The sequence below is a fragment of the Sceloporus occidentalis genome, unplaced genomic scaffold (genome assembly GCF_023333645.1).
Source record: "Sceloporus occidentalis isolate IW3139 unplaced genomic scaffold, rSceOcc1.0.p SCAF_60, whole genome shotgun sequence".
Lineage (NCBI taxonomy): Eukaryota > Metazoa > Chordata > Lepidosauria > Squamata > Phrynosomatidae > Sceloporus > Sceloporus occidentalis.
In genome coordinates this window covers 3,448,537-3,469,537 of record NW_028317040.1, presented here as the reverse complement: position 1 = coordinate 3,469,537, position 21,001 = coordinate 3,448,537, and the positions used below count along the sequence as shown (strand labels likewise).

The 21,001-nt window shown below is 38.1% G+C and overlaps 1 protein-coding gene across 1 annotated transcript in view; it reads right to left on the bottom strand.

Annotated features, from left to right (window-relative positions):
• Positions 1–2,336: 2,336 nt before the first annotated feature.
• Positions 2,337–21,001, bottom strand: part of LOC149287489 (vascular endothelial growth factor receptor kdr-like) — an 84,949-nt gene continuing 66,284 nt past the window's right edge. The window contains exons 20-30 of the mRNA XM_089492831.1: positions 20,888–20,976; positions 18,607–18,760; positions 17,844–17,941; positions 16,157–16,279; positions 14,259–14,370; positions 10,989–11,088; positions 10,748–10,853; positions 10,517–10,641; positions 6,748–6,826; positions 5,435–5,547; positions 2,337–2,547 (exon numbers count right to left, since the gene is read on the bottom strand). Coding sequence (XP_089348957.1) covers positions 2,337–2,547; positions 5,435–5,547; positions 6,748–6,826; positions 10,517–10,641; positions 10,748–10,853; positions 10,989–11,088; positions 14,259–14,370; positions 16,157–16,279; positions 17,844–17,941; positions 18,607–18,760; positions 20,888–20,976 — 1,310 coding nt within the window. The remainder of the gene's footprint in view (positions 2,548–5,434; positions 5,548–6,747; positions 6,827–10,516; positions 10,642–10,747; positions 10,854–10,988; positions 11,089–14,258; positions 14,371–16,156; positions 16,280–17,843; positions 17,942–18,606; positions 18,761–20,887; positions 20,977–21,001) is intronic.

The window sequence follows — 21,001 nt, the reverse complement described above, 5'->3', positions numbered from 1 at the left end:
CATACGGTTTTCATACAGAAAAAGAGAAACTACTTTTCCCCAGATAATGCTGCTGCTGGCAGCCAATTACAGGAAAACTGACAGCATTGTGAGAACACCCCGCTGTTCCCAAATTCTGGCAAACACACAATAACCAACAGGAAATATCTACTTTCCCTGGCAGGAACACCCATTTCTAATGATTACAGGTGTACTACGGAGTCACACAGCCAGGGTTCCCAGCAAATACCTATAAAGCAGAGTAGACCCATTTGTAGGAGAAAGTAATGATATGCACACATTTTAAATAACAGTGACAGAAAATAACATCATTCATAAAATGTACTCTTCAGACAGCCTTTATACTCACTAATAAATCATGCGTAACTATTGTGTATGGTTCTAGGAGGAAGCTAATATGAAGTTACTCAGTGTCGGCCCTTACAGCTCACCCAACAGTGCAGGGTTCAGGATTCGCTCGGTTGAGGTCAGGTGGATCAATCGGTCTCTGACTTTAAAATGTTTGCTAATTTTAGAGACACTTGTAATGAAGCTTCACGGCCATGGGTATGGGTACTTGGGGATAATTGGTGAGAATGTTTGTGATTATATGATACTAGTCCAAGAAGAAGAGAGAAGACAAGAATTGACCAACTATTCCCGAAAAAAAACACCTCCATTTTACTATCATACAGACTTTGATTGAATTACTGTGGTACAAAAGCAAACTGGCTGCAAATGTAAAAACAAGACCACTTTGTATATTTGTGTAGGCGGTATAATTAATCAGAGAGACATCTGGCTCCAGTTGCTCCTGATGCAGACCCCTGAATGCATTAGCGCCTTACAGTGGTCTTCATGCTAGCACTTAGTTCTGATAAATTAAGGCACCAATTCAATAAGGAAACTGTTCTTTAAGTGTTACAGATGTAAAGCACTGTTGGTATTAGGTTACCATCATCTTACAATTTTGTTTTAAACCTTAAACGAATATACAGAAACCATTCAACATTCCCTGCGTCACAGCAATTTCCACAAAAGTATGTTTGGCTCAGACTCAGAGGAACAATGGAAACATGGCAGCCCCTTCCATGAACCTATTCCTGACCTTTAAAATAATCACATTAACATAAGAACAAACTAGTCTTAACATACCCTTTACTGGCTGAAGAAGTGTTTTACGGAACTGCTGCTGCTCTGCTCATCAAGACTTAAATAAATTAAGGGAGGAATAGACTTTCTTTGGCTGTTGACTTGCTTTGGGCAACAACTCTCATAATGCAAAGCTGGACAGAGGCATGTCCCTGTAGTAGCATATCTGAATTAACAGAATAACACTGTAGGATATATCAGACATTGATACAAAAACACTGAAAGTCTCATCGCCATTTACCATTACTGCATTTTTTATGTTTCTTACATCAAATTGTCAATGGAGCTATGTGTAAAAAGTAAAAACGGGTCCCATCACTATAGCAATATGTGGAATGGTCTAGTCAGCAGGGACATTACACTAGCAATGGTGATAGGACCATGTCTCAAACTTTGAATCCACCAGAATCACTATGTTATTTTTATATATATATATATATATATATATATATATATATATATATATATATATATATACATATGCATCAAAAGTTTCATTTGTGTCCAAGCTCATATTTTCATATAGCAAAATCTATGAGGTAAAACGTTGTAGTGTGAAAGCTGTCAAACATTATTCCAGCTTCAATTCCAAGCTGGTGAAAGGTCTGAGCACCACATTTTAGGGGTGCAAATAGGAGGCAAATAGGTAGGACTATGTTAGCTCAACCCAACTTTGAGCAAAACCCCATATATTTTCTCCTGCTCTGTCCAGTTTCTGCGCCGCATACGCATTGTTATGGTGTGGGGGGGGCACCCAAAGAACATTTTGCCGTTGTCATTAAATCTGTGGTGGGACTGGTACATTGCACAGTAACCATCCTTTGCTACATTCTAAACAAACTACCCCAACCTTGCAGTGCATTCTGACAAAATAAAATGTTAAAAATAAATCAAATTAGTTTACAGAATGATTAATTCAAACAACATATAAGGCATACATGAATGTAAATGCAATCTTCTAAAATGTTGCATTGGCATTGTGCTTTGATAAAAGATCACGTGTCAGTCTGGAACTGGCTCCGTCTTCTGGAAACCCTGCGCAACAGTCTATCCTTCTTAAGGTCAGGTCAAGAGACGACACTAACAGGTATTCATTCTTCATAAGGTTTGGTTGACCAGTCATTATTTTTTTAATGTAGCTGTATTAGACGACCAGGGGCTGCTAGCTGGAGCAGCAGCAAAAAGGTAAGGCAGCGCTGGACTTGTTACACTGGTGGAGTTGAATAGTTGAAGACAGAGTTGTAATGTGGTGGTGGGCTGTGGCATTCTAGGTTCAGAACACTGTTCATGTGGACAATCTCGTCGAGCATAGAGTCCACGGGATCTTCTTCAATTTGGGCAGCTGGCTGGTATTTCACATGATTTTTTTCAGTTTCTGTTAAGACAGACTCCTTGCTCTTGCTGACAGCTTTCATTCTGTGGGAAGTAAAATCTACTTTATGTGATCAGTATTACACACAATACACCAGGTAAAAGATTACACACAGGCCATATTTACTGGTTTCCAGATGTGGTGTGTGGAGCAAATTAAGTATCAGGTCAAATTACAGTTCAGAAATAAGGACACGGCCCCTAAGTCTTGCTTTAACCTTTTCAGTGCCAGGGAGGCACAATACACATGAGCTGACTCTGGAATGCCACTGGATCTTTCATCTGAAATATAGCTTAGAGAATTTCTAGGAAGATGCCCAACCCGCACCTGTAAATCCTGGCAAGGTTCAACTCAGTTTGGCAGAGTTAAACTAAATAGTTAGAACTTCCACTCAACTGCACGGGTCTAATCAATCACTCATTGCGAATTCACTGCGAATTCACTGAAAAATCTTTCATATCACTTAAATGTGCATACATATAAGATAGATACAGGGCTGCCCTTAAGCAAGAACATGTGGGGCTCCCATGCCAGTCCCCCACATTGCCGCTGCTTACTGCTCTTTCTACCATGCTTCTGGTCTCTGCATTGCTGAGTGATCTGGGGCTGAAATATGATGCCATGTACCGGCCTTTGGTTCTCTCAGGCCTACAGAAACCACAAGCTTGAGGGAGAGTGGGAATCCTGCTCGTTTCAGCCTAAGCATACCCTCCTTGCCCAGGGCCCCGCATAAAAACATTACAGGAACTAACACCTGTAATTAAGTTAGGTAGGCATCACTTTATATACAAGTTGGACATTTGAGTCAAACATGCATGAGTTTGCTATGCATATTCAACTTGGCTGCATTCATTATTTAGTGAACAGACCCCATAGGAGTGCAGTGCTGGATTTCTGCATTTCACAGAAATACCATTACATAAGTTATGGTGGGTAAAGGTGATGAAAAACCCTTCCACTTAAAATTAATTAATCAATTAAAATGGGGTAGTAGAAGCATTATTAAACACTCATCTACTGGCACCAGACAAGCCAGAAGGCTTGTTTTTCCCTCTGAAATCTCATGGGGCTGCCACAACCACAAGGGATTCTGGGTATGCGCATGCAAATAAGGTCAACAATAATCACCTTTTGCCTCTATATCCACTTTATACATGGATCCCTTGAAGGGTTTTCCATCACCTTTACCCACCATAACTTATGTAATGGTATTTCTTGTGCTACCCCAAGCCTCAAGTATTAAGCCAGCATCACAACCTCATGCTGACGAGACCCATTAAGGACGAAATAGCTGTCCATGAGTGGAGATCTGGCTACCGCACCTTGTCCCGAGTTTTGTCTAAAGGCTGTCTTGTACAGCGGGCAATTACTTTCAAGGGTTCCATGTATAAAGTGGATATAGAGACAAAAGGTGATTATTGTTGACCTTATTTGCATGCGCCTACCCAGAATTGTTGTGGCAGCACCATGAGATTCTGAGGGAAAAACAAGCCTTCTGGCTTGTCTGGTGTCTGTAGATGAGGTTTTAATAATACTTCTACTACTCCCTGCATTTCACAGAGAAATACATGTGATCAACTATGGCAAAGTGAAAAGGAACATATAGAACTGGTGTCAATGTGCTGCATAACACTGTGTCTTTATTTTTAGTAGGAATGTGTGAACTTTTCATAGGTACCACATTGACCTCCCCAATATCATCCATGCTGCACATGAATGCAGTGGTTAAGCCTTTCAGTGTTGAGACCCGGGCAATATACAACTAAGTATTTACTGTTTTTCTGAAACAGAAAAGGTTAACATGCAGTTTAGCGCTATGGGATCTTTTTTTTCTTGGCCAAGACCTTGTGACTTGATGTTTAATAAGATTGCCAGGCCTAGAAAGTGAATACCCCCCCAATAAATTCAAAGGAACAGTGGGATTTGGCTGGAAATGACAAACACAACAGTCCACATTTGAAAACACAATGTAATGAACCACAAGATGCCTTTATGTCAAAGAGAGATTATGTCTGAAATGCATCCAGTGTAAATGTTTCAGATCGTCCTATAACACACAAAACTCCAGAGGGCTATTTTGTCTCTCCAATTTAACTCGCCCTCTTCTCAATTGTAGATTTTGGACACAGTGTGAATAAAATTATATTAGTTCACGGCTGTTATTAAAGTCAACACGTGATAGCTATTGTTATCCATTTTAACCACTGTTTTATTATTATTTTTTCAAATACAGAATACCAGGAAAACCAAATCAGCAAACCAAATATATATTTAAGAATACGTTCTCCTGTCCTCAAGGGAAATATTTTTTTTTTCAGTTAGCAACATAATTGTTCTCAATGTAGTGATTTTATGGCATTAAAAAAAAACAGGTTGCAGCTCACCCAACTTTGGGCCATGACGCAGAGCTGTCTGAGTTTAAGTTCCCTGCTTGATCACTGGTAACCTATGTCCAGTAAGGCATGCTGAGGAGCACACGATTAACTATGGCTTGGTTGCAGGGGAAAAAACATGCTAACTTTCAACTACATGTATGGGAGCAGAGCCATTAGAGGATAATTAATGTGAGAAGTAGGTATGCCCGGGTCTATGCATTACCAAGGGCCCTAGGCGGTTTCACTTTCATCATCTTGTGGTACATGCCACAGTGCTGCAATATGACGTTTAGTGTTAAAACAGAGTCCCTTACATAGCTTTATGCTGTTTCAGCATTCTCTTGCCACACTCGAAGGGTACTTTGGTGTTTTTATGAACGGACTCCAGCGCACACACTGTATAATACCGTGATATTGAGCACAGGTTGATATTGGATTTTAGTTGGGTTATTTCATAGAGTAAGAGTTTGAAAGTGTACTAGAGTAAAGTCTCAACTGTTTGGAAGTATCTCTTTGGTATCTTTTTAGTAAAGCATGCTTTTGGCCTCTGACTTACGCATGAGCAACATGGGCAATCATTCCAAATGGCCATGATCGAGTCTCTTGTCGCTTGATGCTTTTCATCTCTACAGAGGACAGGACCATCCCACTGTCCACTGATTCACTCTCCTGTGATAGGAAAAGGCAAAGAAATGTTTATGGGTGTTTAAGAGTGTTTTTCACGTTCCCTGATGTTTGAAGGGTAAGTTTATTAAGTAAAATACTGCTTTGAAATATACTCAAGATCTGCAGTATGCATTAAGAAAATAACACCAAATAGCCACATAGCGGTTTAATCTGAGTACTTGGAAGGCTACTACCAAGACTCCAAAATTCCAGTATTCTGTGCCTAAAAAAACTCCCAGCAGAAAAAAAAATTAAATAAAAATACTTGATAACAACGGGTGGTCTATATTATGTTTTCTCTTCACCATAGTGGGTTTGCCACTGAATGCTGCACATCAGTGATATTTTTCCCAGCCCTTGTAATAATGAAGCACAGTTTCCTGGATGAAATGCCGTATTGTTGGCTAGCCAACCATTAATTGGTTAGATTTTTTAATCAACACTATTTTTCACAAAGAACAATATTTAATAATTGGCATTATCACCCCCTTTTAGTATTTTAATATAGAAACAAAACTTGAAAACACTTAGACATGAAGTTCAACCTATTATGGCTGCTCACACAAAAATAAAATTGGGGTCTCATGGAGTGCATTGAAATAATATTTGGCCCAGCCATACGGTAAAAGCTAGCAATTGCCTCTTTAGAAAAAAACCCTTTATTTGTATATGTAATGGGTGGATGGCTGTTTATTGGGTATTCCCTTGGTAAACATCAAAGACCCTGGAAGCAGTGAATTGTTGCCTTTACCCATTGTGAAACAATGAACACCTTAATTAAATGCAACTTTACAGTCATGTTTTGTCTTAGGGGAACAGCACCTTTAAATAGAAACATTTAACCTGTTGAGATATAGTAAATAGTTACGAGACATAAATTAATATAATAGGACCCTGCTCATGGCCCCGTGAATAGTGGTCAGCACATTGGGCATCATTGTTACAGAGTAATCTCTCAGGTTCCAATAGGGTTGCCACATTTTCTAGAACAAAAAAAATGGAATACCTTCTAGGTGGCAGCCCAACAAATACTGTCTCTTTAAGAAGGCCTTGGGATTTCCACTGTAACATAACTCTTACTCATAATTATATCAGTTCAAGGAGATCCCTTTGCACTGAGTGGCGTGTTGACATGTCCTAAATCCCTCTGGACAGTGAGAATGTGCTCACTCTAGCCCTTTCTTTTGAAAAAAACCTGTTTACCTCATTGAGCACATTGTCCTTTCCCACTGGCACCTCGTCAAATGTCTTCACACTCAGCGGTCTGTTCTTGTTGTTGTTTCTGAAAACAAGAAAGTCCACAGAGTGAGCCTGACACCCAGAATGCCTTGAATCTCTTCCAAATTTTGCCATGCATATGAACCCCCGTAATGAATTGTTTGTGCTTTTTATTACTTGTACAACTCCTTTACAATTGCCGTGAGGGTTGAATTTCTGCATAAATTGGTGTTGTACCCAATCATACTTACAGGTGCCTACACCAGTAATTAGCGGTTTTATATGGAATGCATACGGGTCCCTAAAATTATACAGACCTATGGGTCGTTTTACCCTTTAATCTATATTCGCAATATCTTTATGAAATGCTGCATGTCTTGAAACAAGCCATAATAATGTGCGATGTTGCAATTTTCTGAACATAAGGTAGTCCAGAGAAACCAGATGCTTCTCTTACAGAATACATGAAAGGTAGCATGGGTGCTTTACATCAAGTAATAAATTAAGATGCTAGCCACTTACAATGTACAATTTACAATGTATGTACAAAGCATGAAAAAATTTGGCTGATATTGTGACCATCAAAGACAATTGTATAGCTCAATGCATTTAATACAATTTAAATGACTAGTACATTGCACAATTTTGTAAAGCATGGTTTTAATAGACAAACTTCTTTCAATTAAGTTCATAACCACTATTATTTGGAGTATAATAACACAATGGGTGCTGTATAGTCAGAATGGCCTGACCTATATGTAAAAAAAAACCTTAGAGATGAGTATAATATCCTTCCAAACACCTTAATATGCAACATAAGGGGGTCTAGTCATTGCAAACGAACATTGCTCACTAAAATCATTATTCAGAAACTGAACTCTAAGGGCACAAATCCAAAAAGATCATCAAATGCACGTACACAGTTTGAGTACTATCTGATAATCTCAGTGTGTATTGTTTTCATGTCTAAATCACTGTGCACTGGAAAACATCAAAGGAAAACTTGTTATTGATGTTAGGGCAGATCATTGCCACAGCTGAAGCTCATTACAGGCACTGTGATGCACCCAGCGGTGGAATAGTAGTATGCTATTTTTTTAAGTCTGCTTAAATTTAGGAGACACGGCAGCAGCCATGAAATGAGTGTCACCTTTAATGTTTGTTTGCTTTGGTTCCATAAATGCAAATGCATAGATATTCATGAGCTCTGGAGCTGGAGAATTTTCACCGGGTAAGTCTTATTTATTTATAGGTAATGACTGCATATTAAACTACTTATATATGCTTACAAAATACTTTAATATGCATTCCTCGTTGACTGAAGTATTTATTTTTTGTAAATCAGCAGCAGAACCAAAATACAATATAAACAAAATCAATCCTTGCTGAGCACTAACTAAACACAGGGCCTTTTCTCTCTAGGTTGGGGTGGCTTCCCCACTTTCCAACAAAACAAAATAAAGCCAGTAAGGTTTTTGCCCAGCAGCTTTCTTGGCCTGGATAAGAAGGAGAGTGAATTGCACCAAGCTGGGCTTTTCTAAACCCTCCTAATTAGACCAGGTGAGCTGTAGTTAGTCACCTGTAAATCCTGGTCTGGATTTTATAAGGCTGTTGGAGCACCAGCCCACCCCAGGGACCCATAACACTATTTATAAGTCTCACACTTATAAATTTTTCATTGTGCTTATCTTTCCCTGTGGCTTCAATTTTATGTGTAGGCTACTGAACCAGCCTTTCTGTCACAATATATATATATTATATATTCAATAATATTTACCAACTGGTAGAGATATGCATTAATATTAAATTTATGTGTCAATATTGGAGGTCTGTTTCTTGTTGGGGTCCCTCCATGTTTTCGGACACTTAAAAATTACATAGGGTAGCATAACATGCTACAGTGCATATGTAGGCATGTACAAGGTGTTTATTTCCGATTTATGGGGTGAATTATGCTTCTTTAGATATGTCTTGTTGATTCTAGAGAAAGTTTATGGCCTGTGTCCTTTTAAAGTCAAACATACACACTGAACGCCGGAATGAATAGCTTAGTAAAATGTGTTTTCTATTGGCTTCTTATACAGAGGTTGCAGTATAGAATCTGCAACTGAATATTTATTATTTCTTTTTTTTCTGCATAGTTATTTTTCAACCGCAGTGAAACCAATAGCCCAACATCTATATGATGTGTTAGCACAAGAAACGCAATGGCTGTCCCTGGATTCTAGAGTTATGTCCCAGTCTTTAGTAAATCTTCAGAAAGGCATTTCCAGATACCTGCTATGCCTGGTGTAATGTACAACTTTTGCATATTTTCTACTCCTTCCCAAGTTTATGGTCAACAACTATTAAAAACAAAACAAACAAGAAAGGTGACTGGTGACACTAAATGGATCCAGATTATTTTTTTCCTTGTCTGTAGGTTGTATGTTGGCCAGGAGGTAGTAGTCCCGTTCCTTTAAAAAATATTCCATCTTGAACTTTATTTAATCCCATAACATGTCTTGTCCCTCTTCCAAGGTCTAAATATTAAGGTCTGTCTTTCCTTTCATTGTTTGAGCCCATCACTATGTTAGTTCTTTCTTTAGATTATTTATGGAATACATGGCCTCCACAGCTGGATTTACTGTTCTAATCTCTTGATAAATCTATAAACTGGCATTTGTACATCTCATCCTGTCTGTGTTGATATCCTTCTGGCCTTTTCACACTACTTGGTCACATTTAGATTCTATCAAGTGCATTTAATTTTTGATGCAATTGAAAGCTTCTTTTCCATGTTTAATTTAAAGAAAGTTGCTGGTCTCTTCCTCATTTCATTTTATTTTTGCTTAGGTTAAAGAGGATTAGATGTATCCATAAATGGACGTACATTATATGACCCAAGGTATGTAGCCCTCCTAACTATTAAGTGTTTCAATCACACCCATTGCTAACAGATGTATAAAATCAAGCACATAGGCAGATATTTCCATAAACAAACATTAGCAGTAGAATGGGTTGTATGAAGAGCTCAGTGACTTTTAAAGTTTCACAGTCATTTGATCCCCCCCTTTTCCACAAGCCTGTTAAATTTCTGCCCTGCTAGATCTGCCCCAGTCCACTGTAAGTTCTATTATTGTGAAGTGGAAGCGTCTAGGAATAACAACGGATTGGCAACAAAGTGATAGACCACTCACAGAGTGCTGAAGAGCGTAGTGCGTAAAAATTGCCTGTTCTCTGTAGCATCACTCACTACGAAGTTCCAAACTGCCTCTGGAAGAAACATCGGCACAAGCACTCGAGTGGCCTGCACAAAGCCCTGACCTTAACCCCACTCAACACCTTTTGTATGTATTGGATTGGAAGGCAGCCTTCTCATCCAACATCATTGCCAGACCTCACAAATGCTCTTTTTTTCTCCCAGACTCACTCCACTCTCTTTTGGGAAGCCTTCCCATGGGAGTAGAGGCTGTTATAGCTGCAAAGAGGGTAGCAACTCCACATTAATGCCCATGGTTTTGGAATGTCCAACAAGGTCATAAAGGTGTGATGGTCAGGTGTGCACATACTTTTGGTCATATAGTGTACATGATTTCTGGGGTTGATTTTTCTCATGGAGTAGCAGCTATTCCTTCTCTGTTACAATACATATGTGACTGTGGGCATTTATAAATTTCACTTTAACATATGATTATCGATCAGTCAATGATTTGACCATGGCTTTTACAACCAATTTTTTTATTTATGTTCGTCTGTATCTCATATTTCTCACCCAGCTTCCAAAGTGCTCCATCGTATGACAGAATTTCGTAAGTTTTGTTCTTCATTTCCAGGGTTCATGTTTGCTTCTCCATCAAGGCACAACGCTGTGTTTAGTGGAATATAGTCCTTCCCTTCCTAATAGTATAACACAAAGAAAACATGGATGAATGGTAATAATGTGTAACAATGCCTATAACAGATGCTAAGATGCCAACTCTGTAAAATAATGTTAATGTCCAACCTGTTGAACGTTAGCCTGAAGAAGATCTCCCAAACGCTCCACTAGGTCTGTGAAAGTAGGTCTGTCTGTAGAGTTACCCTGCCAGCAGTCCAGCATGGTTTGGTAACTAGGAGAGAACAAATGCGGTGCAGTTAAGGTGATCTTATTAGGTCAGAACATTCATGAAAACATATATAACAATACGTTTTTTTCCCTTGTAGTAAGTTCCTAACCATTAAATTCATTAAAATGCAGCTCTTACATTTCAGGCGTGCAGTATTCTGGAGGCCGCATTCTGGTCCCTTCCTTAAGTCGGCAGCAGAAGTCCTCATCGATCTGTACCCCTGGATAAGGAGAAGCACCTAAAGGAGAAAAAAGAAAGCTATTAATATGTTTCATCATAATTTGATCCAGGGGCGAACCCATAGTCTTATATTATGCGACAACAAAAAAAACCCAGTTTGAAATGCCACATTATTCATTATTTCACAAACCAAGTTATATTATCTGAACAAGAAAATAATAAGATTTTTCTCAATGCTTTTCATAACAGCACTAATTATCCTGAAATCCAGCAGTTTTATTGTGCATCAGAATCCATGGAGTTCTGTGTTATCACAAAAACCTGCTTTTGTAGACCATGAACATATAAACTCAGTTGCACCAAAATGAGACATTCTTCTTCAGTGAGAAGAAGCCCTCCAATTCCCTATGAATTTCTGTGAACCTGCTTTTTTGCAAAGATCTTCGCATAGAATTCATAGATTAATACAAAAACTATAAAGCTTTTACTAAACAGAGATTTCCGTAATCTGTAAATGCATGGGTCACGGTATCAACCGTTTCAGGATTTACCTGTATTACAGACCTTTATGATGCTGTGGATAAACTATATCTCAAGCCACAGGTTTAACCTATGCCTCACATTAGCATATAAAAAGTTTCATCAGTGGTTTCTGACCTTCACAGGAATAAGTGCAAACACTATTTTGGTCAACCTATCAAAACTCCATTTATATGTAAATTTTATATACTTTCAGGCAAACGTTTCTTAGAACCGAGAGCTCAACCAAGATGAAATTTCAGATCTGCTGTCCTGAATATTATAACTAAATATATCAGCGGGAGTGAATAGTTTCAGTCCTAATCACAATTTTCTGAAACGTTATTTATTTCTACTTGGGTCCTGTAAATTATATTTTTGGGAATTTATAGATCATAACAAACGATCAGATTTTATTTTGGGGAGATATTTTTATTTGTGAAAAATAAATTGGATGGAATGTGTTTCATTAACTGTTGTCTTGTGTTCTTTTCAGCTTGACTTCAGCCTAAATTAGATATCTGACTGTTAATTACATCACCATCTAGTACAGCATTTGCAATTGACAGACAATGGTTGTCAGAATAGAGAACAGAGAACTCACCTGTCACAGGGGTCATCATCACAACTGATACATCTTCTAAATGAGCTGGCCCTGACCCCATATTAAATATAGCAATACTGTATGGAATTTCAGTGTTTAGCTTATGTACTGGACATCTAATATTATATATATATATATATATATATATATATATATATATATATATATATATATATATATATACAGCAAAGCTTATCAACAACTCTAACAAGAAGACCTAAGTGACAGCAATGAATGGTTAATAAACTTTTTTATATTTCTAAGAAGATCAAATACCAAAATAACACACCAAAACCCTGCCAACACTCTTTGGCAGAGTTTGGTATAGAAAAAGCCAAGTATACAGCAATACACTAGAAACCACAGTGATACACGTGATGTTTATGAAATAGAACTCAATAATGTAATATTATCAAAACTTTCCGTTGGCCTGGACTCTCTTTTTTATTCTTCTCGCAGACACTATGGTCTCTTCATACCTATGGCTTGGCCACTGCAATAATGTTTTATATAATCTGTATAGGCCTTTTTTGGCTTCAATGGTAAATCATGGGCTGGCCAACTGACCACACATTTTATTGTGGGTATTTACATGCACTTAGTAAGCCCTTTTCTATGTAATCAATACAACCAGGGCTGGAACAACTAATGTAAATCCACAGTTGGCTAGTGGTATCCAAAAGGAAATTCTCTCGTCAACCACATCATTTCATGTTATGCCAATAAGTAGCTAGGTTAGAATAATTGTGCGGCACATACCTAACCGACAGATTGAGAATTCAGTGGTAAGTGCCTTTCGTGGGTCTTGGGTGTCAGGATTGCAAATATAACATAATAAAAATAAAAGAGGAACTATTGTTTGCTGTAGATGATTTCTGAAAACAAGTAATGCCAATGTGTGAACAGAGAGTTCGATGTGAACATTCAGAACTCCTCCACAGAAGACAACATCAGACCAGGTAATAATGTAGTACGAATTATTTCTAGTAACGTGTACACTATCCATCCCTGTCCAATCAGATATACCCGAGGGGAATCCACAGGGACTCCATAAAAAGAAAGCTGATAGCGTCCAATCATCATTCAAATGTTGCATAAAAAATATTTTAGACCCCTGTTGGCTACAAATTGCATATAAACATAACTACGACATAAAATATTATTATATGCTGTTAATGACGCAGCTATATTTATTGTCATAATGTAAAGAAGGTGTTTTTGCATTAAAGCTCTAAGAAGACCAGGTATACCTGATGGACCTGAGGGTGTTCTAGAGAATTGGAGGGTGAATTTACAGGATTTTTTATTTATTTATGTCATTGTTAGGGACAGCCTGACAAGCAAAGTTTGAATAATGGACCATCAGTTTTATGGCTAATTGGATAAACACAGATGATAAAAGATGAACACAACCAATATAACCCCAAATGGTGGGCATGATGATTTCACATTAATAACCAGCTCATAATACATTCAAATACATGTGTAACCATTTTCTGTTATGTGCAATGCTTATTTTACTTTATTGCTTTTTGAGAGTAGTGATAACTTACACATTAAGCCATATTATTAAGAAGTAGTTCTGAGGCCAAGTGAAGCAATCACTATGGAAATTAAGTGAATGTTCCTGCTGATAATTGCAGAACAGCTCTTTATAAATATGTGTTGTTGCATTTCTTTTTTGTATTTGATTTTGGAATGCCCTTTAAATGATTGTTATATTATCACATTATTTATAGTGTTCTTGTTTGATATCTCTTTGAGAAAGATCTAAATGATTGGGGCCAAAGAGTACTACTCGGAGTGCATCGCGTGGCAATGATCCACAACTAATGATTACATCAGTTCATTTTAAGTTGTTTTAATAAATGGTGATGGGTGGCCATGTCAGCTAGTTTACTAGTATTGTAAAAGGTTGTTCTTTTTTTGTTGCCATGACACAGATAGATACACTTGTAGGTATCTGAAGTTTTGAGTACAGCGGTTTTATGGTCAGCAAAAGAACCATCAGCCCATCAGCTGTGTTAACAGAACATTTAATTGAAAATTGTTTCTGCAATTTCAAAAAGTATACTGAGGATGGTAAATTATGATCTGTAACTTACCTAATGAAAATATCTCCCACAGCAGAACTCCGAAAGACCACACATCACTCTGCGTTGTGTAGATTTTATCAAAAATAGCTTCAGGCGCCATCCACTTAAGAGGTAACCGAGCCTGTAAGTAGAGTAAACACATATGATCAATCTGCTGACACACCTGGAACTCAACGTTATTTGATTTGCCAAGAGAAAAGTCTTCTTTACAACATGCTACGCTATCAGGAACAAATTTCAGAGCTGACCGCTCTCATCTGTGGGTTCCAGACAATTTCTAAATACATATTGTTGGTTGATTTTGCACTCTCATTACTGCTTTCCTAGAAGACAGGCATTCTATCTAGGGTTCCTCAGCTAATAAAGACCTCCTTGTAACCTATGACTGAAAAAACATGAGCACCTCTCAATGAAAAAGTCCATGTGCATACTCTAAATGAGGTGACCCTGAGACCTTTGAAATATTAACCCTTTAAAAGCCCATTGTGTTTTTATGTAGTGACTTACCAAATGTGCTATTCAAATGGCTCTAATAACAGTCCTTATGGAAACTTTCACTTGTCATTATTTAATGATACACGTAACTGATGCACCTGCATTTCAAGCAGGAATATCACCCATAACATATTGAGAGGAAAAGCACCATCTGGGAATCTTATATTCTATGGCCATGGGAGTTATATCAGAAATATGGGAGAAACAGTTTAGCAACATACATATAATTGTAGGATTGTAAGGCTACTGGCGATGTTGTAGTTCACTAAGTTCTTGGGACCCATTGTCTGGTGAAGAATCATGATGGTATGACACCGACAAAAAGTTGTCAGTTAAGACCAAGGAATGATACTGCAGTATAAATGACAAGCAAGCAAACGTTTTATATGCTATAATTCAAATAATTGTTCTGTTCATTAAAATGAATAATACATTTGTTCCAATAAATAAAAATCGATACATACACAATGCAGAAAGTGGTTAAAAACTCAAGTGAAACTAGGAGCACAGTGACATCATCATTATCATAATGTTCCACAGATACACCCGAAATACATCTCTGTAGGAGGCAACTTTTGCTTAGTTTCACTTGGCTGTGAGGTTTCAGATTCTATCAGTGTTTAAATACTCTTTCCTGATGCTGACTAATGTTGCCCATTTTGTGGTTTGTGCTAAGAACACCAGCACCTCTCATTAACCTTGGCACGCCTGTCACACATGGGTTTTCTGTAAGGGCAGCCAGTAAGTGAAGAAACAGTTTGATCCCTACTGACTCTTTATTATGATTAGCAAACAGGGTATTATTTTATATCCGTAATCCATGCATGAATTGAATTCAGGCTGTCAAGCTTCTCATGTCTTCTTGCCACCGAAGAAGTTGCAGTTCATGAGTAGGATAGAATATGAAAAAATATTTATCACATATAGATTATTTTTGGAGCCAAATTACTTTCATATTAGCAAACTATTTCATATTTCTCTAAAAGCTTGGAAGTTGTGCCAAAAGGAGTTTGTAGTAATCATGAGCCTCAGCTAACACGTTGGGTTTTAGTATAAAGGATATTGCCCATTACAAGCCAGGTTTATAAATCCTCCTGTTTTAGTTTTTAGCTTCAAATATATATATAAATGCCATGGTATTAACACCATAGCACTAGATGACATATGTTTTCCTATTCTGCTGACTTCATAATGAATTGATGATAAATGTAACATCTGTCCGTTGCAGAGTAGCCAAATGTCCCTTTTTGATCATTAAATATATAGGATGCAACTGCATTTGCGAGAGTTTACCCAAGAGGTACTGTAACTCATTCAAAGGGTGCATCCTGAACAGTCTAACCAAGGCTAGTCCATTCAACAGCTGTATACACCTCTTCAAATCAGAGTATTTTCGGATTGATAAAACTCACATCTCCTTTGCGCACATAGTCTGGATCTTTGTATATATCGCGTGCCAGGCCAAAGTCACAGATCTTTACAACGTTATTTTCAGACAAAAGGATATTCCGGGCGGCCAAGTCACGATGAATACACTGTAAGACAAAACACAAAATACTGTGAATTTATAGAATATACTGTATAAACAATAATGTCTCATTCCATAAACCTTTGGAGAATAGCCTCCTTTCACATCAATAACTCAGCTTCCTGTAACACTTGAAGTGTGGGACTGCTAAACCATACCATAAATATTTGCATCATTTTAGGCCAGTTCTAATTCAGTCTTACAGAGTATCAATGTTTTCTTTTAAATTACCATGGATAATAGTAGTACCTGGCATATGCACAAATGTACTCGCCCCCACTACATTTGTTTGCTGATACCTGTTTGCTGATACCCTTTTGGATTTACTGGACTTTTGACCTCGGCTTGTTTATGGACTTTGATGTTTTTCTCCTACCTAAGACCTGGGATTGCTGTACGGTACCGTTTATGCCTTTTACTACTCAGTGGAATAAAACCTTGCTGATATTCCTTATATTGCCTTTTGCCTCTATTGCACGTCTGGTGTCTCACTGCGATGCGCTCCAACCCTACATACCCTACAAAACAATCAAGTCAATATGGAGCCTGCAGGAGTCGCTGACACTATACTAGCCCTCACACAACAGATAGCTGCCTTGGCTCATACTGTGCAAGGGATGCAAGAGAACCAACAGACATTAAGGGCTCTAGTGCAAGCCTTACAAGCAGCACCACCAGCAGAAGTACCTGCACCCTTACCAGCCGTCGCACCTCCAGTAGTAGAAGCCATGGCCGTACAAGCTCCTGAACCCCAAGTACCTTTACCTGAAAGCTTCTCCGGAGACCGCTCTAAGTATAGAGCCTTCATCACATCATGTGATTTACTTTTTGTTCTCAAACCTAGAACATATGCTACTGACTTTATTAAAGTGAGTTCTTGGAGCCACAGTTCATGCCAGACTCTGGATCTGTCTATTGGATTTACGTGCCTGCCTGTTACCTTTTTGACCTGGACTGCCTTTTGGATTTACCCTTTTGCCAGCCTGTTACCTGTTTGACCTGGACTGCCTACTGGATATCCCCTTTTTGCTTTCTACCTGTCCCAGACCCTTTTGGTTACTTACCTGGACCTTTCTACCTTCATACTCCCCAGCAGTCTGTATACATTATATGCCTCCTACTCTGCTGCTTATGGTGAGACGTCTGCTTTGCTTTGTTTAATATACCCATAACCAAACATTCCGCTTGTGTCATTTGTGAAGAGTGTTCCTATCACTGTATGCGCTCTTACACTCCAGCGCTCTGGACTCCAACATCCAGTTAAGGGCTGAGATAGAATGAGCCTGACAGTTCCGTATTTGGGCTGAACAACGAAAACGCATCCTTCATGTTCGTTTTCATGTTCGCCTGAATACGAATACAGTCTACTAATAATCGTTGTGTTCTCTTTTTCATTTTCTTTTCTGTGTAAATCTGCAGAAATTATCATGCTAATTATAAGTAGTTAATGTTTCTCCAGTACATATCTAAAGCAAGTTTCTAATTCCTACATTCCTCTTGATTTACATTGTAAGTACCTCTGCCCTATCAAATTTAAAGAAAGCATTGACTGAGATTTGTGAAAGGCTTACTTTTCTTGAGGCCAGGAACTCCATGCCTTTTGCTACCTGGAAACTGTAGCAAATCAGGTCTTCCATTGTTAACTGTCGCTTGCTCACATCTTCAGGATCTAAAACAATAAGAAATTAGACTGAAAACTTAAAAACGCCCAACTGTTCTAGGACTGTACAATTGAGAACTATTCTGGGTACATGGTCACATTTAAAGTTTTCAACCAGCCCCATAGTATTCCCACTTCTAGGTCCTGAGATTTATATTTTCTTAATAATAATTACTTCCTGCAATTACATTTTGATGAATATAAAGTTGGAGTATTTGATAACAAAGCCACAATGCTGATATGCCAAAGAGTCTTCTTAATTTAATTTTAGTGTCAAGATCAAGACTATTATCGTAGCCCTTCCACTACCTAAAGTAGCATTTATTATGTCTCTGGAAGGACCAAGGTGTGTAGGTTTCCATGTCACATTTCACCACCAACCAGAAGTTTCAAATCTCTAAGAAGGCCTATAAGCAATGTAATAAATCTGTGTCTTGTGCCTGACACCGGCCATAGGCCCATATAGGATTGTATGCCCATTGACCGAACAGAAATTGTTATTTTGCATAGCTTTTATCAAGCCTTCAGTGGTTGGTAACAGAGCGAATTACCCATGTGTTGTAATATTTTATCACATCAGAGCTTTGCCGATTCAGTCTAATAACACCAGAATACTTTTAAAGGTTTTCCCGCAATGGCTATATGAAACATGTGTAACCAGTTGAGTTGTTTACCTTCTTCCTCCTCTTCTGAGTCACTATAGCTTTTGTCTTCTATGAATCCAGAGCTAGCTGAGCTGCCAGTGCTGGCCACGCTTTCCAGTCGTCTTTTGATCAGCTCGGAGAGGTCACTGTTTGTGCTGTCTACTGATTTTTCTGATTCCTGGGACTGAACACATGATAAATGTCATCTTAGGCTACACAGAAATTTACAAGAGCCACAATCTCAATACATATTACCAAAAGATGATACTAAATGTAAGATACCTATTCCGATGTGCTGCTTCTACTCAATGTTTTGGCAAAATATACCTTTCTCAAAGTGATAGCAAGACTAATTGCTACCAGTTTTTAAAGTGCTGTTTATATTTAACCCAACATGTTTCACTGCTTATCAACACGTTTCACTGCTTATCAACACATATCACATACCACAGGTCCTCAAGGGGTTAATTCTTTTTTTGAAAATACTTCGTAAAAAGGACAACCACTGCTTTTTAGTGCATCAACTTCTGAACTAGAAGAGGCTTTTTAAGTCAGCAGACACAAATATAGAAAAGTATTGCCTACTCCTAAATGACCCCTTCTTTCATGCAACACATTCAAAAACAAGCAAATTAAGTGACATGTAAAAACAAGCCTTTCTATTATGCAAAAGATAACATTTAGGGTTGTTGTTTGGACAGAATGAGGCTCCCTTGCGCTTATCCGTTTCACTCACACAGGGGAAGTTAATTCCATAGTGTCATTATCTGTATCTTGGAGTTAAAAGGGTTAATGCCACAGTACCCGATGAAAGAAGAATATGTCCTTCCACATAAAACCAGACATGCTCCAGTGAAGAGTATGAATCTTTGATCTCATTAAAATATTGTTGCTTCTTTTGTTTGAGAGTTCCCCAAACATTTGGAAATTAGTGTTTATTTCTGGAGCTTTTACAGCTGTAAAAATGGACCGTATGGGCCAATAAAACCAAATTTAAAACAGATTTCTGCAGGCTAGCCATTTTAACAGGGTCACACTCCCAATCCAATACATTGAAATGATCAATGTATCACGGTTTGGTTGTCCACAAGAAATCTGTGTGTAGGGACTGGTGTTAGAATGAAAGGTTCCAAAACAAGTTCCATGAACATGATTATCAATGTATGCAGTTTCAATGTTTTAATGTGTAAAAGAAAGATTACTTGGACTGGGGAGATTTGATAAGCACTTGCTTACTGAGTTGAAATATAGTGTCAAAGCTCTCCAATTCAGTGTATTATATTCTGTTGCTCTGGTTCCAAGAAACAGGAAGTGAGGTCAACTCCCACCAATAGTCATCAATGACAACATAACCATTAAATCTGATTCAGATGGCAGCATCCATTTCTGGAATGTTAGCCTCCATCCCTGAATTACTATAGAGGGCAGCAGAGCTTTGATGATATAACAGTGGGGATTTCTCTTGTCTGACTGGGTGTTCCATAAATTAGACAATGTTTTCCTGATTTCTAAATGCAGGCTGTCAAATTGTACATTGTTGTACCAATCAAAGTCATAGCAGCCTTAGCTATCTTATCCACAGCCATCTGGAAATTCTCAGCGAGCCCCAGCAGGAGTTTGGAGGAAAACCAATACTTTCTATGGAAAACTTGGCTACCTTCGTGGATAAATGTCAATGTGTGCCATTAGATTGACATGCTTTATGGGGCTTTAATACAATAAAAGGGAAATTAGACAATTCAATTCAGAAATGCCACCATAACTGTTACCATTCAGCTTTTCAGGATCACCTAGTATACAATCAAAACATTCAGGTGCTATATACGTTTACAGCAAATGACTCCAATGTCACATCGGTAATGGGGGAGATCATTTCACCTTTAGCAATGATATATGTCAGTATATGCCTACAGAATACCCTTTGGCTCCAGGGGGGCCTGGGTCATAAATCTTTCCCTAATTGTGTCTTGTGGTATTTCAGTTCTTAATCCATTCCCAAGAAAGACAGTCCTTTAATAGAAGATCAAAGGCTATATAATTTGATATGCTTTTCTGTCAGGTTTCTTGAGATCTGCTGTATTTGATGTGGGAGATATGGAAGTGATTTGGAAGCAGTTGATTTAATGACTGTACAGTATGTGCTGGTTCAGTGGTTTTAGCCAAACAACATCCAGCATTTTGCATTCTAAAAAAAGCAAAAGCTTCTTATCTGTCATCAGATGCAGTTGGCACAGCTTTTGAATACTAGTGCAGTAACATTTTTAGAAGTACTATGTTGAAAAGAATAACCTTATATTGTGGGATCCTTTACCTTATGTGATATAAAATCCCCTCGTTTGCTTCTTAAGTAATTGGACAGGTTTCCGTACTTGCAGTATTCAACGATGATCATCAAAGGACCTATAGGTGAGAAAATGATGAGTAC